This window comes from Gracilinanus agilis, chromosome 5, assembly GCF_016433145.1.
Source record: "Gracilinanus agilis isolate LMUSP501 chromosome 5, AgileGrace, whole genome shotgun sequence".
NCBI classification, from domain to species: domain Eukaryota; kingdom Metazoa; phylum Chordata; class Mammalia; order Didelphimorphia; family Didelphidae; genus Gracilinanus; species Gracilinanus agilis.
The window spans coordinates 69,210,794-69,224,491 of NC_058134.1; the positions used below are offsets into that span (position 1 = coordinate 69,210,794).

Consider the following 13,698-nt stretch of genomic DNA (forward strand, 5'->3'; position numbering starts at 1 on the left):
GGGGAATGGCAGATGGGCAAAAATGTCCGTGAAGGGGGCAATCCAAAGTGAAAAACGGGAAGGGAAGGGAGGTAGGAAGCGGGCCACGGAGGGCTTTAAATGAGGATGGGGGCAGGGGGGTTGTGATGCAGCTGGCTCTGTGTTCTGAGAAAAGCCCTTGGAGGGAGGAGATGGACAGCAGGCCCAGGAGGGTCCTACTGCTAGGGTGCAGGCAGGAGGCCATTAAAGGCAGAGGCTTCCCGAGTGGAGGGAAGGAGGGCAGGCCCAAAGCCATTGCTATCCAAGAAGGGGAAACTTTCATTCCCGCAGCCATGCTCCTCTCTCCCTGCTCTCCTTCTTATGGCTGGGGGCACCCCTGTCCTACAAGGCACCAGGCTTGGAACCTGGCTGCTGTCGGGCCCCTCCCTCCTTCGCACCTCCCACCACCAGCTTGTGCTCAAGTCCTGCCGGTAGCCTGGGGTCCTCCCTCTGCATCTCCCCGGCCTGGCCCTCCACGTGCTGGGACCCCTGCCCATCCCCCACTCCCATTGGAGCGGACTTCCCAGGTGCGAGCTCTCGAGTTCCTTCAGGATCAGATGTAAGAGCCCATTGTCCTGCCAATCGTGATCTCCGCCTAAGTTCCCTCGCCATGAGCCCATGTGACCCCGGCATTAGCCCATGTGACCCCGGCATTAGCCCATGTGACCCCGGCATTCCGTTCTCAGCCCGCCTTTACATCCGCCATCAGAACGGGCTCCTGGAGGCCAAAGCTGGCTTGGAGGGTCGCTTCTTTGTCATCCCGGGCCATAGCACACCCTGCACATTGCTGACGCTGACTTAAACCCCCGAGGACCGGCTCCTTATGGCCTTATGGGAGGGGAGGGGAGGGATTAGGGATGGACACACGAGTAGAGACAGAGGCACAGACATGGTGCTGCCTCAAAGCGCCGAGGAGTCACTCAAGCGCAAAGTACAGAAGCCGCCACACTTCAGTCTGGTGGGAGGCTAGTACGGAATGGGCAGCTGGAGGGAAAGTCTGAGATGGAACAGTCAGCCAGGCACATAGAGAACCATTGGAGATTTACATGCAGGGAAATAACAAGCATTTTTATGTCCCCAAGGGCAAGAGGAAAAAAAAGGATACCTTAGATTCCTTTTTCTTAAAACTAAGTATTAGTTACAAGGCAGAAGAAGGGTAAGAGCTAGGCAATGTGGGATAAGTGATTTATCCAGGGTCTCACAGCCAGGAAGTATCTGAGGCCAAATATGAATGCAGGACTTCCCCTCTGCCTGGCTCTTTCCATTGAGCCACCAAGCTGCCAGCCCATACTCCTTAGATTTTAGTATTTAATCAACAGTGATCCATGAAAAAAAAACACAAACACAATTATATGGTCATTGAATAACTAAGCTAATGTGACTACATTTTCCTTTAAAAATATATTGATCCAAATGCCTATTGCAGGTGTCAGTAAATTCTGATAGTATGCAAAAGTTCCTTGAAAGTAAGAACTGTGTGTGTCTGTGTTTTTAAAATTTGTATTCCCAGGACATACTACAACGTCTGCTGAAGAGTTTATATTTTATCCAAAGGACAAGAGCCACTTAATAAATGCCTGTTCATTGATTAATTCACCACAAAAAATGAGAATAATACTCTTCAGCTAAACGTTTTGTTTTAGATCATAACATCTCTTAATAGCACAAAAATAAATAGCAAATAGGGCTGAATTCCACGGGAAAACCAAAACACCTTTCATTTACTGCACTATTTGTAACATTTAAAAGAGTTAATTACTATATGAAAAATTGATTTATTTTTAAAGGTTGGAATTTGCAAATCAGGCAGCTAGGTGGCATGGTGGATAGAGTGCCCGGCATAGAGTCAGACAAATTCATCTTCCTGAATCAAATCTGGTCCCTAAAGCTTCCTACATGTGTGACCTTGGGCAAGTTTGCCTTAATTTCTTCATCTGTAAATGAGCTGGAGAAGGAAATGGCAAACCTCTCTAGTATCTTTACTAAGAAAGCCTCAAATGGGGTCTCAAAGAATCAGACATGGACTGAAAAGCAACTAGAGGTATAGAAGCCAACAAAAATGGACCAAAACACTGAAATTATGAAAGCTGATTTTCGAAACTATTAATCTAAGAAGTTTGTTTTTAAAATTAAAGTTTTCTTCATTTATTTTTAAATGTTTCTTTCTTCTCAGACAGGCTATAAATGGCCACAGAGAGTGTGGAATACAAATTCAAATGATACTGTTAAGTCTCTATTAGTTTTTCTCCTGGAAGCCTGACATGAAGGGACACTGAAAAGTGTATTGCTTACTTACATGTGGTTGAACATCCAACAGACAAACTTTGTTTTTAGCCAGAACAGAGCGAACAGAATCTATACTTGTGCCATAGTAGTTGTTTTTATATTCTCCATACTCAATAAACCTGTAGGAAATCAGAAGTAGAGCTCCATCAGGCGTATTCCCAATTTTTCAAAAGAAATTATACTTTGCAAGATATAATTCATATGTAAAAGAGATTTTTGCTGAACATATGTGATTTTTGCCATGTTTTATAAAAAGAAACATTGCCAAGTACTTCAGCATGTCAATCTTAAAAAAAATCTTCTATTTTACATTTTCAAATCAGTAACACCTGCTTGTATTACAGTTAAACAGAAAAAAGCACTTTCGTCCAACAGCACACTAATGTTTTCCATCACCTCCTTTTCTGAACTAATGCAATGTAATAAAACAGTGGATAAGCTAAACAATAGAAACTACTGAAATTTCACTGCATGCCCCAGAATATCCAAACTCAGCTTTAGAACGAGAGGAGGAACTAAGATGGTGGTTAATGGAACCAGGGCAGCTGATTATATGCTATAAAAATACAAACAGTTTGCCAAAGAGAAAGGAACATTTTGAAGTTTCAATAAAATCCCACAATCCTGTTTTAAAACACACATTGCTCCCTGAAATATTTAGGGTCAAACAGTAAAATTGGTAAAAAAAATATTCAAGTAAATGGTGCTACCATAATAGTTTCTGTAACTTAAATCTTTGAAGAGTAGAGAGTGCAAGAGAATAAAGCAAAAAGTCAGGTTGCAGGATCTTCATGTAAGCCACGAATTTAATGAGAACAGGAAGTGTCTGTTCAGAACCTAAATATCCTAGTATAAAATTTAAACACACCATTGTAAAGGAATGCTGTCAAAAATGTAATATTAAATGAGTAGGAAGTATATAAGATATTAATCTCCTCCTCTAAAACTGTTCTTATGCTTTTAATTTTATAAAATACATTAAAAATGTATAACATAAGATATTTTGGGGGTACGTATTTTCATTTTTCTTTTCAGACTATGAAAAATCACTTATTGAAATACTTTTTTTAGATTTCATGTTTTGAAAATTAAAACAAATTTCAAATAGAAAAAAGATTTGGTTATCAAAAATGAAAAATAGTATTAGTCAAGTGCTTTTAGACTTCTAAAAATTTTTATACATACTTGTTATTTTGTACATCTGTCTCAAACAAATGCTTGGAAATGAAAATATATTCAACACCATCACTTTCTTGGCTTCTTCTTGCTCTGGTAGTGTCTGTAATTTAATTAAAAATAGTTTTAGATAAGGTCCATATTATTCACCATCAGAAAACACACACACACACACACACACACACACACACACACACGCTCAGAATTGACTATTTTCCTTAAACAATCAATTGACAACTGAAAATGGAAGCATCGCTAATAAAAAAAGAATAGTATATTTTAAAATATAGTAGTTTCAATAATTCAGATGCCATTATAATGGTATTTATAACAAAATATGATTTTTGAATCATTTGTATGGGTTTGAATTTTAAATTTAATGAAGTAACTTAACTCAATAAGGGAATAAAGATTACATAGAAGGAGACAAGGGCCCAAGACAAGCCATAACGAATGCATAGGCCAAGAGAGGGAGGGCAGGTGGACTCTAAATTATAGTTATACAGCTCAAAAGGACTTCAGAGACCTTCTAGTCCAAACCCCTCATTTCAGAAGTTAAGGAAACCAAGACCTGGAGAAACTAATTGACTAACCCACAGTCATACAAGTGGTAAATAACAGAATAGGGGTTTGAATCTAAGTCTTTTGATTCCGGAGTTAGAGTTCTTCCTGTTACATTAAGCTGCCCACCAATCACACAATGATCCATTCTTTTTCCTTAAAGCAAATCACAGACCTTTAGCACAGCCATGTTCCAAGTCCTTAGTTAATAATAGATATACTTAAAGTTAAGACTATATTTCTTTGAGAATAATCAAGAACAGTTTTTAGTATTTCAGACTAACCTTTCAGTTAATTCATGTCAGTAAATTTTACTAATGGGAAGAAATACATGAAACTAACCTATAATTTGGCACTTCAGGAATGGTGAATTCTACACTCAGATTTGCAAGTAAAATCTAAACAATCATTATTTATTTGCAAAATATGACACTAAAGGAAAAGACCACCTCTAGTAAGAATCTTAAAAATGATGCAGACAGTATGCCTGGATTTACCAAAAGAGAATTTATGTGAAAATGGTCATGTTATGTTAATTGCTACCCATATGCAAACATTTCAATTTGGCTAACTCTAAATAACTCAAAATTCTCACGTCTGGTATAATTTTATACATTATACAATTTTGTTTCTGCCTAAAAAGCAGGTACCACAGAGATTTTTTTAAATATGCTTTTTAATGTCAGGAATCCATTACAATCCCTTTCCAAAAATTTAGGTCTGGTAAGATGTGGTGTGGAGGAAGGCTCAGAGCAAAAGCCTTCACTAATTCAATGCAGGTATCTGAGGCATAAGTTGTCACAGTGGCAAATCAATGGTATTCAGTTCTGTGAGGTGACTTAATTCAACAAATATTTATTGGTTACATAATTATATATTCTCCACTAAAGTCCTATCCATGTTCCATGTGGTGGTGTGGAGGTGCTCCTGGGTTCTTGAAGACAAATCAGCAGAATGGAAGTTTTAGCAATCCCTTCCAAGAAAAAAGCAGCAAGAAGGGGCCAAGGGGCAGACTTTATGTCTTACATCTGAAAGCTTACTAAATTTGGAAAGGGTTGTCACTAGGTTAACTGCAGGGATTATATATTTTTCTGGCCTCAGAAATTCTACAAAGGCACTGAAAGGACTGTGTTTTGCATCTCTGTAGATAGAGAAGGCCTACATCAACAGAATCAGAGATCCTTGAAACAATTATGCCCAAGGATCTGAGTTTATAACTTAATTAATGAAGAGACAGAGAACATTACAAATGTAAAATGAATAATTTTACCATATTAAATTAAAAAGGGTTTTGTACAAATGAAACCAATGTTACAAAGATTTTCTGAAGGGAGACAACAACCTGGGAAAAAATTTTTGAGAAAACGAGACCTTTAAGTCAAATTTATAAGAATACAAATCATTTCTCAATTGACAAGTGGTCAAAGGATAGAGATAAGCAATTTTCAGGTGAAGAAATCAAAGCTATCAATAACTGTATGAAAAAAATGTTCTGAATCACTCTTGATAAGAGAAATGCAAATTGAAACAATGCTGAAGTACCACCTCACACCTATATGACAATGGCCAATATGACAGTAAAGGAAAGTGATAAATGTTGGAGGAGATTTGGCAAAATTGAGACTCTAATGCATTGCTGATGGAGTTGTGAACTGATTGAATCATTCTGGAGTGCAATTTGGAACTATGCCTAAAGGGCTATAAAACAATGCATAGCTTTTGATCTAGTAGGTCTGTATCACAAAGAGACAAAAAAAGTGGGTGGGAGGGGAGGTAAGAACCTATTTGTACAAAAATATTTATAGCAGCTCTTTTTGTGGTGGCAAAGAATTGAAAATTATGGGGATCTCCATCAATTGGGGAATGGCTGAGCAAATTGGGGTATGTGATAGCGATGGAATACTATTGCGGTCTAAGAAATGATAAACAGGATGATTTCAGGAAAAGCTCGAAAGACTTACATGAACTGATGCAGAGTGAAACAAGCAGAAGTAGGAGAATACTGTACACAGTAACAGCAATATTGTACAATGATCAACTGTGAAAGACTTGGCTACTCTCAGCAATACGATGATCCAGGACAATTCTGGATTGTCCTGATCTATTGTCCTGAATATGACAAGGAACACTAGCCACCTCTAGAGAAGATCCATTAGAATCAGAATGCAGATCAAAGTATACTATTTTTCACTTTAGTTTATTTGTGTTTTTATTTTATGTGAATATTCTCTTAAAACAATGAACAACATGGAAATATGTTTTGCATGATAATATATAGATCAAATTGCTTACCATATCTGGGTGGGGAGAAGAAAGGGACAATTTGAATTTTATAACTACTTAAAACATATGTGGAAAATTGTTATTACACATAATTGGGAAAATAAAATATCTTTTTAAAATGAAATAAATAATAATGTAAATAATAATATAAGAAATACCAAAAAAAAATGCTACAACTTATTTTATAATCTGTCAACTGGATAGTGAAAATAAAAGCTGAGTTTGAGCTATGGAAGAATGATTTCCCTAAAAGAAAAATCTATGAAAATTATTCTCTTGCTTAAAAATATTTCTCAGAAATCTTCCCCAGATATTCTCTAGATAGAGTAAAATATATAGATTATTAGACTTTTAAAATCCTATGGCATAAAAAAAAACCAAGATATTTTGGTTACCAGGTCTACTTTCTTTTTCTGAAGTGGGATATTGGGGAGAATACTGGGTTGGCGATTTCTTCTGTGGAGGCAATGCCTGGTGTGGAAATGTCTTTTAATGTTGTCTATTACTTAAAGTATTTTAGAATTGTCCAAGGCACAAGAAGTAAGCTGACTGGCTGATGGCTGATAGAGTTCTGATGTATCCTAGGTAGGCCTTAACATCAAGTGTTCCTGACTCAAAGACCATCCCCCTACAATATGTATACAATAGCATAATATATGCTAGGCTACCACAACTCCACTCTATGTGGAAAATTCAAATCCTAAGATTCTTAATGAGACAGATAGAATAAATATATAAATAAAGCTAGATAATAAGTGACAGTGAGGGAAGAGTCTAAAGATCGTGATAGTGAAGAGGAAATACACTAAAGTTTAGGAATTAGGGGAAAATGAAGCCATGGCTTTGTACAAGGAATAAAGGACAGGGGAGAATGTACAGAAGCCCGAGAAATCTCATCTGTTGAACAGAAGATCAAGCAAGCATAAAGTAGCAAATGAGATCACAATTGTCCTCCTGTTAATACCTGATGCATAGAAATTCTATGGTCTCAGTATGAAAAACCTTAGGGTTTTGTGGGGAGAAAAATGCATTAGACAAACATCAATATATATGGGATACAGTTCATTTTCACATCATTAAGCCACAAATACGATCCTCCCATAAGCAAAATGTTCAGTAGAGTGGAAATACTACATTGGATTTTGTATGAAAAAGTCTTAAGTTTGAGACCTAGATCTGATACTTATTATAAGGAGCTGAGTGGCCATTAGCTTTGATGAGTTTAAATTTCCTTATCTATAAAACAGGGATGAGTCCCCTCATTTGCTGCCTAATTCACAGAATTGTGAGGATCAATTCAATTTAATAAACGTTTTGTAAGCTGCCTTATAATTTATTAAAAGCATTCAAAACTAAATTATCAATATTTTTGCTACACTGCATACCAGAATTTACACTTGATTTCTGTAACAAATTCAGAACATTCAGATAGTATATACTGAAATGTCTTTAACTCATAAAGTAATAATAACAATAATGGAAAAGGAAATGGAATGAAAATATTATGCGCCTTTGGTCCTCATTTCCTTTTTATGCCAATCCTATATAAATAAAAAAGAAAAATATCTTAAAGATAATTCAGGATACTACCAGAGCAAGCACAGGGCAGGCACTCTCAAAAGCTCATGCTTATTTATTGAACCATGATTTCATCTAACTTGAGAGAAAACCTCTTTGCTTTTTAAATTATACACAATCCATAAGAGAATTAAAATGGAGGAATCAGATGTAGTAGATTCAGTCTACTTGTAAGGGTATCTATCTTTGATTAATTAAAACTTCTGATAAAATTTTCAGTGTGTGGAAATTATGAAACTAAAATTTGCATCAAAGCTATGGATTAGTCTTTAAATGATGACTATAGGGCATTTGAAAAGTAAAAACTATCATGTATGGTCTCCCAAAGACATTCTGGGAGAACTGTAGTCTTTTATACTCTAATTTAACCAAAATATTTCACAGAATTGGAAAAAAAAATCAAAAATATGTTGTTACATGAGAAAGTATTTGCTAAAGATATTGGAACAAGAATGCACTATTTGACATAAATTGCTGGGAAAACTGAAAACTTGGCAGAAACTAGGTATAGATCAACATTTTACACTATATGCTACAAGTCAAAATGTGTATATGATTTAGAAATAAAGGGTGATATAAACAAAAAAGGGAAGCATGGAATTGTTTACCTGTCAGATTTAATGGATTAGGGAATAATTCATGAATAAACATGAGAAAAAAACATTAAGGTTTGTGCACAAATAAAACCAATGCAGCCAAGATTAGAAGGAAAGTAGGAAAATGGGGGGGTGGGGAATTTTACAGCAACTTTCTCAGATAAAGGTCTCATTTCTCAAATATATAGGAAAACCGAGTCAAATTTTTAAGAGTACAAGTAATTCCCCAATTGATAAATGATCAAAGGACATGAACAGGCAGTTTTCAAACAAAGGAATCAAAGCTATCTATAGTGATATATGAAAAGATACTCTGGATTACTATTAGAGAAATGTACATTTTTATAATAACTTGAAGTACTTACTACCCCATATTTACTAGATTGATATTTCAGAAAAGGAAAATGATAAATGTTTCAGGTGATGTGCAAAAATTAGGACACTAATGCACTGTTGTAGTAGAGTTGTGAACTGGATCCAGCCATTCTGAAGAACAATTTGGAACTATGCCTAAAAGGCTATAAAACTGTATATATGCCCTTTGATTCAGTATTCCACTATTAGGTCTGTAGCCCAAAGAGAACAAGAGAAAAAGAAAAGGACCAATATGTACACAAATATTTATAGCAGCTCTTTTTGTGGTGGTAAAGAATTGGAAATTGAGTTGACATCCTTCAACTGGGGAATGGCTGAACAAGGAGAATGCTGGAGAGTATTGTAATGATGAACAATTGTGAATGCCTTCACTATTCTCAGCAATACAATTATTTAAGATATTTCTACAAAACTTATGATGAAAAATGCTATCCACCTCCCCAGAAAGAACTGATGGAGTCTGAATGTAGATCAAAGCATACTTTTTAAAAGTTTCTCTCTCTTTTTCTATCTCTCTCTGAGGGGAGAGAAATTGGAACTCAAAATTTTAAAAAACAAATGTTAAGAACTGTTTTTACATGTAACTGGAAATTTTATATCTAGCTATCTAAATAAAATTTCTGAAAAAACAAAGTATTTGCTTTAAAAGTCCCAAATTATTTATATATTTATGTAAATGATGTAAATTCATATCCATTCATATAAATGTCATAAATCACCCTTAAAAGTCTCAGTTGCAAAAGACTTGTGATCTTGCTGATGGAGATACTTCCTCAAATACCTTCTCATTCAATGCAACTCTTACTTATATCCTTCTATAAATCCTCTACAAGGAGTCCATCCAGTGTGCTGGGGTATCCTTTTTTGATCATGAGTTATAAACCTGTGGGTTAATGCCTTGCTTTTGGAAAAAATATTTTAGTAACTGTATTTCAAAACAGTTGTTTGTAATCCTATATATTTTGTTCATTTAAAATCATTCTGAGATGGGGTCCATAAATTGGATCAAACTCTCAAATGGGTCCATGAGACGCAAGAGTTTACAGAGGAAGGGGTCTGAGTTACACAAAAATTTAAGAACTTTTGCTCTGGATTGACTCTGATAAGGAAAGAAGGGCTGGAAAACTTTGTGGTGTTTTTAATATAAACAAAAGATCTCAACAAGCTAGGATGACAGACAATTTAAAAGTTGACATGGTTTTAAAAAACCACAATCTGAGAGGTACAGGATAGGGAAGGAATGGTTATTCCAAAATTTCTATGAAAAAGATAAAGTGATTTTAGTAGTCTTCAAGCCAATATGAGTTAATAGAGTGATGACATGCAAGCTTCAACCCTTGCCAAAAAAAAAAATTTTTTTAAAGCTAAATTTTTTCCTTCTTTTTGCTATCTCCTAATCTATCATTAGCTTTAAGAAAAGTTTTGCTGAAGGCTTTTAAAATATATATATATATATACACATATATATNTCTGAGTTACACAAAAATTTAAGAACTTTTGCTCTGGATTGACTCTGATAAGGAAAGAAGGGCTGGAAAACTTTGTGGTGTTTTTAATATAAACAAAAGATCTCAACAAGCTAGGATGACAGACAATTTAAAAGTTGACATGGTTTTAAAAAACCACAATCTGAGAGGTACAGGATAGGGAAGGAATGGTTATTCCAAAATTTCTATGAAAAAGATAAAGTGATTTTAGTAGTCTTCAAGCCAATATGAGTTAATAGAGTGATGACATGCAAGCTTCAACCCTTGCCAAAAAAAAAAATTTTTTTAAAGCTAAATTTTTTCCTTCTTTTTGCTATCTCCTAATCTATCATTAGCTTTAAGAAAAGTTTTGCTGAAGGCTTTTAAAATATATATATATATATATATATATATACACATATATATATATATTTGCCTGATCTTTATTTTTTCATTTTTTACCAATTAAATGTAAAAACAAATTTCCACATAAGTATTCTGAATTTATATGATCCAAACTTGAGCTAGCAAGCAATTCAATCTGGGTTATACATGTATTATCATGCAAAACATATTTCTATATTGTTTATTTTTTAAATGAGTAATCTTATAAAACCAAAACTCTAAGACATACACCCAAATAAACAAGTGAAAATTTTTACTTCAACAGTTCTTTCTCTGGAGGTAAACAGCAATCTTTTTTATAAGTCTCTCAGAATTGTCCTAGATCACTGCATTGCTAAGAGTTGCTAAGTTGATCATTCCACAATATTGCTGTTACTGTGTACAATATTGTCTGGTTCTGCTTATTTTATTCTGCATCAGTTCATATAGGTCTTTCTAGCTTTTTCTGAAACCATCCTGTTTGTCATTCCTTACAACACAATAGTAGTCTATCACCATCATATACCACAATTTGTTCAGCCATTCTCCACCTGAAGGGCATCCCTTTAGTTTCCAATTCTTTACTACCACAAAAAGAGCTGCTATAAATATTTTAGTGCAAGTAGGCCCTTTCTGCTTTCTTTTTATCTCTCTGGGATATAGACCTAGTAGGGGTAGTACTGAATTGAAGGATATGCATTGTTTTATAGTCCTTTGGACACAGTTCTAAATAACTCTTCAGAATGGTTTGATCAGTTCACAACTCCACCAGCAATATTAGTGTCCCAATTCTGCCACATTCCCTCCAATATTTATCATTTATTTTCCTTTACAATCATATTGGCCAATCTGACCTCAGAGTTGTTTTAATGTGCATATCTCTATCAAAAGGGAAAAAACAAACACTTTTCTAGAGTTGACTAAGAAAAGTATCCAGATTATGGGAAAGATGCTTATATTCTTGTACAGATCACATCTATATCAGTGGTGTCAAACTCAAATAGAAATGGGACTACTAAGCTATATGTAAGAATCCCTGCAGGCCACATATTTTCTTAGAAAACCATATATTAATATTATCTATGTTCTAATACACTTACTTTGTTAAGTCTTTCCCAAGTATATTTTATATGGTCCCCTCATTTGAATGCTGTGGGCTGCTTGTTTGACACCTCTGACTTAGAGTACTGTTTTAAATTCTGGTTGAAGCATTTAGAAGGCACACACACAAGCAGAAATATTTCTTTAAAAAGATGAACAGGATGATAAGAGGACTCAGGATTATGGAATATGAAGACAGAATGAAGAAAGTAGGGGACATCTGGCCTGCTGAAATGACAGTAGTCTTAAGGAGTTTAAAAGGCAGTCGTATGAAAGAGGAATTAGAAAGGGTCAAGAAGGCAGAGCTAAACATAATGGGTAGAGAATTCATGGAGCAGATGACCCCTACTTCCTGAGAGAAGTGATAAATTGATTGATCCAGAGTGCAAATTGATAACATATTTTTTTGGACACAGTCAATGTGGGAATTAGTTTGCTTGACTCTATGTGCCCATTATACATCCTTCTCAATAGGGGTAAGGGCATAGAGATGGGAAAAAGAGAAGAAACGTTCTTGATAACTGAAAAAAATACAATTTAATTAAAAGAAAAGAAATAAAAGAAGCTACAGAGAGGCAAAGGCTTTCTGTAACAATTAGAACTGTCCAAAAGTGGGCTAGGCTGGCCTGAGACATGGTGTTTTCTTTTTCATTTGGGTTCTTCAAGGAGAGAGCTGCATAATCACTTACTAGGAATGCCACAGAATGGATTCTTGGTAAGATGTAGGTTGGGCTAGAAGATCTTTGAAGTTCCTTCCAATATTTAGATTTCATCACTTTATGATTTCTCTAAAAAAAGAGCTGATCTTTACAATAATTTCATAAAGTAAGCAATCACATCTTCTAAGAGAGAGTTCAAATTTAAACATTTTTACATCCTATGGAAATTTTGTAATTCATAAAAGGAAAATAATTTGATGGTTTTATTGAGCATCCATAATGAATTCATGCCTTACGACTTTTAGAGCTGCAAAATTAGAGATTCATGCTTCATAAGGCAGTAGGAGACCTATATGGACTAAAAATATTTGAAATTGCCAACCCAAAGTTAGCCTTGAGCCATTTCCCAAGTTCACTAATTTCCCAATGCCTTGGTTTTCCTTGGCACCAACTAAGCTATTAGAGAGGAAGGAAATAAATGTAAAACAATTTTTTAGACCAACCTTTCTATTGTCTTACTTCTAATCAGCTATGTGGTAGAGAAACTGACTTGAGGAAAACTTGAGGAAAGATTTTGTAATTGTCCAGGTCGTTTTCTTTTACCTTCCTGTAATGTCAGCTGCCCTGGAATTTATGGCTGAAAAGGATTTTAAACAATTGCTTGGAAAAAAAGTAGTAATAGAATAACAGGGTAAAAAAAAATACCCAGAATTTTAAAATAAATATGAACTCTTCCACAATAAGAGAACATTACTAATGGTAATATATAAACAGTATTTTTTATTATTGGTAGTACTAAAACTACTTGAGAAAGCCAAAATTTCAATTTAGCTTTTTAGACAGCTTTCTTAACATCAACATATTAAGTAGTCAAATGACATTTATTCTGGAGATAGAAATGCTTCTAACATCACATTTCATTTGTAAGAATGCCTGTGAAAATAACACAGTTGTTATAAAAAATAGATGTAAAAATATGCTGAAAAGAAACTACCACATTTAGAGTCAATGACTTAAAAAACTTTATTTAGCACCATTTGCCAGTCTGTTAAAGAAATAATTAAGATAAGTCTATATCACGTGAAGTCTTTTTGCTCTTTCTGTAGGTTTTATTCTTAAAATAGAAATCTGGTGAAATACCTGAAAAATTTTGGATTTTGCCCAAGGAAATGATTTGAAATGAGATTTTATTTAGAAGAAAACTGTAAGTATATT

At 34.8% G+C, this 13,698-nt stretch overlaps 1 protein-coding gene across 1 annotated transcript in view; it reads right to left on the bottom strand.

Annotated features, from left to right (window-relative positions):
* Positions 1-13,698, bottom strand: part of MPP7 (MAGUK p55 scaffold protein 7) — a 177,537-nt gene that overhangs the window by 3,068 nt on the left and 160,771 nt on the right. The window contains exons 17-18 of the mRNA XM_044678939.1: positions 3,490-3,583; positions 2,315-2,423 (exon numbers count right to left, since the gene is read on the bottom strand). Coding sequence (XP_044534874.1) covers positions 2,315-2,423; positions 3,490-3,583 — 203 coding nt within the window. The remainder of the gene's footprint in view (positions 1-2,314; positions 2,424-3,489; positions 3,584-13,698) is intronic.